Source organism: Lipotes vexillifer, unplaced genomic scaffold (genome assembly GCF_000442215.2).
Source record: "Lipotes vexillifer unplaced genomic scaffold, Lipotes_vexillifer_v1.1 scaffold478, whole genome shotgun sequence".
Classification (NCBI taxonomy): domain Eukaryota; kingdom Metazoa; phylum Chordata; class Mammalia; order Artiodactyla; family Lipotidae; genus Lipotes; species Lipotes vexillifer.
Window position 1 is genome coordinate 527207 of NW_006779682.1, and position 5025 is coordinate 532231.

The window sequence follows — 5025 nt, forward strand, 5'->3', positions numbered from 1 at the left end:
CCTACAACAGTACTATTTACAATCCCTTGGTCTGAGATTTCCTACATGCTTGGAGAAGTCGGAGACTGGACTTCCCTTCTGCAAAGGAGCATTCTGCACACCAGAGGGATTTTGCCAGCACAACACATACCTCAAGAGGCTCCTTTATAAAAGTTATTTATGACAAACCCACAACCAACAGAATACTCAACAGTGAAAAGCTGAAAGACTTCCTGCTAAAATCTGGAAGAAGACAAGGGTGCCCACTCTCACCACTTCTGTTCAACATAGTATTGGAAGTCCTAGCCATAGCACTCAGACAAGAAAAAGAAATAAAAGATATCCATACTGGAAGGGAAGAGGTAAAATTGTCATTATATGCAAATGACATGATACTATATAGAAGACCCTAAAGGTGCCACACAAAAACTACTAGAACTGATAAACGAATTCATCAAAGTAGCAGGATACAAGATTAACAAACAGAAATCTGTTGCATTTCTTCACACTAACAGTGAAATGTTAGAAAGGGAAAGTAAAAAATGAACAATCTCTTTTAAAATCGCATTCCCCCCCGCAAAAAAAAAAATACGTAGGAATAAACCTGATCAGGGAGGTGAAAGACTTATATGCTGAGAACTATAACACATTGATAAAGGAAATTAAAGATTATTTAAAGAAATGGAAAGCTATCCCATGCTCTTGGATTAGAAGAATTAATATTGTTAAAATGGCCATACTACCCAAAGCAATCTACAGATTAATTGTCCCTATCAAATTATCTGTGACATTTCTCACAGAACTAGAACAAATAATCCTAAAATTTATATGGAACCATAAGAGATGCAGAATTACCAAAGCAATCCGGAGGGAAAAGAACAAAGCTGGAGGCATAACTCTCAGACTTCAGATAATACTACAAAGCTACAGTAATCAAAACATCATGGTATTGGCACAGAAACAGACATATGGATCAGTGGAACAGAATAGAGAGCCCAGAAATAAACCCATACACCTATAGTCAGTTAATCTCAACAAAAGAGGCAAGAATATACAATGGAGAAAAGACAGTGTCTTCAGCCGGTGATGTTGGGAAAGTTGGGCAGCTACACGTAAATCAGTGAAGTTAGAACACACCCTCACACCATTCACAAAAATAAACTCAGAATGGCTTAAAGACTTAAATATAAGACATGACACCATAAAACTCCTAGAAGAGAACATAGGCAAAACATTCTCTGACAGAAACCATAGCAGTGTTTTCTTAGTCTCCCAAGGCAGTAGAAATAAAAGCAAAAATAAACAGATGGGACCTAATCAAACTCGGTAAGCTTTCGCACAGCCAAGGAAACCATAAACACAATGAAAAGACAAACCTATGAAATGGGAGAAAATATTTGCAAACAATGCGACTTGATTTCCAAAATACACAAACAGCTCATACAAGTCAGTAACAAAAAAAAAAAACCAATCCAAAAATGGGCAGAAGACTTAAATAGACATTTCTCCAAAGAAGACATACAGATGGCCAACAGGCACATGAAAGGATGTTCAACATCGCTAATTATTAGAGAAATACACATCAAAAGTGCAATGAGGTACCACCTCACACCAGTCAGAATGGCCATGATTAAAAAGTCTACAAATAGGGCTTCCCTGGTGGCGCAGTGGTTGGGAGTCCGCCTGCCGATGCAGGGGACGCGGGTTCGTGCCCCGGTCCGGGAAGATCCCACGTGCCGCGGAGCGGCTGGGCCCGTGAGCCATGGCCGCTGAGCCTGCGCATCCGGAGCCTGTGCTCCGCAACGGGAGAGGCCACAGCAGTGAGAGGCCCTGTGGAGAAAAGGGAACCCTCCTGCACTGTTGGTGGGAATGTAAATTGATACAGCCACTATGGAGAACGGTATGGGGGGTCCTTAAAAAACTAAAAATAGAGCTACCATATGACCCAGCAATCCCACCCCTGGACATATATCCGGAGAAAACTCTAATTTGAAAAGATACATGCACCCCAGTGTCCACAGCAGCACTATTTACAGTAGCCAAGACACGGAAGCCTTGAGAGGCCAGACCAGGGTCAGGCACAGGGGAGGCGGCCACGCTGGGCCACAAGGAAGGCCAGAACAGTTCCCTTCGTCCGCACACCCTCCGACGCTGCCAGCTTTGTAGGCAGTTTGAGGGCTCCCTTAAGAGCACACTGTTCTTGCACAGCTCCCTTGACCGTGAGCTGGTGTTGGTAGGTAGAGTGGGTTCCTGCTGACGGGCGGACGGCTCTCAAGCTCCTGGGGGCACCTCAGCAGCTCACGAGCCTCAGCAGTTCACGAGGGCGGGTTTTCATGTGTTTCCTCTGCCTCTTTGTCCCTGTTCTCCTTTTGCTCCGTGACCAGCCGTTGCCCCTGTTCCAGACTGGCCCCTGACCCCACCTGTGGAGCCCGTCAACCAGGAAGCACCAAGTTAAACGTGCTGAGGCCACATGAGGCATCTTGCAATGTAAAGGGGTGTCCCCAGGAACAGAACAAACTGTGCTGTCTTTGGGGAAAAAATATGCTCTGGTTGTTGATCCTTGGCCTTTTAGGGGCAAATTGGAAACGCCATCTCTCTGCCTTGTTTCCTTATAACTAATTCACTCTTCTGTGGTGGACCTTTCAACTAACCATGTGCTCAGCAAATCAGTCTTCATCTGGACTTTGCATTTGTCTGCCATTCATTCTTCGAAAGCTCCCGGGGTGGAAATGGGGCAGAGGGCGTGTGGAATCGGCATTCATGGAGCGCCGGCCTGTGTTCTTCCCCAGAAGGGTACCTAGTGATACACTCGGGCTTGGCCAGGAGTGGGATGCAGGAAGGATGTGTTGAGTTAGCTTAATTGGGGATGGAGGGGTGGGAGGGAAGAGGAACGATTATTGAGTGGCACATACGGGGTGTATCTCACTTTATGCTCCCCCCAAAACTACATGAGGTGGGCATTTTAATTTCCATTTTATAGATCAGGAATCTGAGGCCCCATCTGAACGTGTCCAGATCGCCCACGAATATGCAGGGGGCCTGAGCGCAGCTGCCCGCTGTGGAGGTGAACCTCAAGGTTGAATAGGAGATAGAAGTGACCAGTTGTGATAAAGGTTTTGTGGAGAGCAGGCGGGCTCTTCTCCATGATGTCAGGCGGTGCTTAGTCCCCCCCGAGAGAAATTTGGTGTCACGCACAGCTTAGCAGGTGGAAAAAAATGGAGGTCGCGTGTGATGTGATTGCCCCGGAGGAAGTCATAGTCGCGTGGGGGAGGAAAAAATAGAAGTGGCAGTGTGAAAACGGGCTTTTTGAAATAGTGGGGTATTTATTTTGCAACTGGAAATGGATGGCTGATACGAAAGATGAAAGCCTGAGTTCACGAAGACGTCCAAATTCAGAGCCATTCACATCAATGGCTTATTAAAAAGCAGCATCATTCTAGGTTAGAAAACATTTCAAGGCCCCCACCCGAGCCCATGATAAAGGGGACCCTGCTGCTGGCTGTTGCCTTTAAAGCGCAAAGTCAGGGACTTCCCTGGCGGTCCAGTGGTTAGGACTCCACGCTTCCACTGCCAGGGGCCCGGGTTCGATCTCTGGTCGGGGAACTAAGATCCCGCAAGCCACGTGGCAGGACCAATAAAATAAAACTAAAAATTTCTCAAAAAGCACAAAGTAAGTCAGTCCCTACACAGGCTCGAGGGGGCCATTAGCAGGGACTGTCTTTAAAACCGCCAATGGAAAAGAATCTGAAAAGGAATGTAACTGAGTCACTGGGCTGTGCAGCAGAAATTAACACAACACTGTGAATCAGCTATTCTTCAATTTAAACAATGCCTTTGGCCAAAAGCTGATCACTAACTCAGCGCTCTGTCCTGACAGGTGGTGGTGATGGCTGAAGATGGGAACGAGGAGATCATGTTCATCTGTAAGTGGCCCGTGGCCCGTCCTCACCATGGAAGGCAAAGCCACGTCCACGCTTGGTTTTTACAGTAGAGAAGAGCTCTCTCCTTTAGACGTGGTCTTACTTGTTTTAAGAACCACGATTTATTACATGAGAAACGTGCTCCCGGGTACAGTTTTAAAAGGATCATCTTTCTGAGAACTCCCGGCAAAGGGCATTCGGCAGGGGTGGCAGTTGACTCAGATAAGTAACCCCAGGTTTTAGAAGGAGGTTCACAACATGTTAGATTTATTGGTGAATTTTCATTTACGCTCATTCCCTGGGGACACCCCTGTCCTCCGTCCCCATAGAGGTGGCTTGGCCTACTTTGCAGCATGCCGTGGAGCAGGGTTTCCTCCTGGGGGCGCACGTCCTGTGTTGCGCTCTTTTTGCATTCGTGGGGAGCACTGTCGCTTACCCCCAGGCCGCGCGATGCTCTGTGGGCGTCTCCCTCCCCACTCAGCGCCCCCGCCCCCGTCCCCCGCCTGACGCTGGGATGTTTGTTTGCAGGGTGTGAAGACTGCAGCCAGTACCACGACTCTGAATGTCCCGAGCTGGGCCCAGTGGTCATGGTCAAAGACTCCTTTGTGTTAAGCAGGGCAAGGTGAGTGACCATCTTGAGCTGCTTTTATCGTCCTGCCTGTCAAACAGGGTTTTCGGCACGTCACCTGCTGCAAGAGCCTGGTGGCCTGGGTGTCTACGAAAAGCGGCGGGGGGACAGCAAAAGAAGAACTGGGAGAGACTTCGGTGAGAAGGGCTGTCCTCACGTTTGAGGCCGTCCGAAATCTCCGTCCCACCGTGAGCTGAGTCTCCTGCCACCAGGATGAGCCGAGGCTTGCTGCAGACACTTCAGGGTCAATGTCTTTTATCTAGTTCCTGGTTCAGCTGACGGGCTGGGTCGGGTTATGTGTTGAGCGGCCATGGCCGAACTTGTTCAGTCTCCCCTGTGGCCCGAGCCCAGGCCTGCCGTCTAACAAGCGCCCACTGTGGGCGAGGGGCGGGGATGCGGGCAGCCAGGCAAAGCTGTGGCAGCTTCTGGACGAGCACCTAGATCTGGTGAGGGGGCTCCGTAGCTCTGCCAGTCTACGTTTCCCTGGGGGGGGGGGGG

The 5025-nt window shown here is 48.7% G+C and overlaps 1 protein-coding gene across 1 annotated transcript in view; it reads left to right on the forward strand.

Moving 5' to 3' along the window:
- Positions 1 to 5025, forward strand: part of PRDM15 (PR/SET domain 15) — a 60115-nt gene that overhangs the window by 11195 nt on the left and 43895 nt on the right. Inside the window, 2 exon segments of the mRNA XM_007472130.1 lie at positions 3857 to 3902; positions 4428 to 4521. Of these exon segments, the coding sequence (XP_007472192.1) occupies positions 3857 to 3902; positions 4428 to 4521 (140 nt within the window).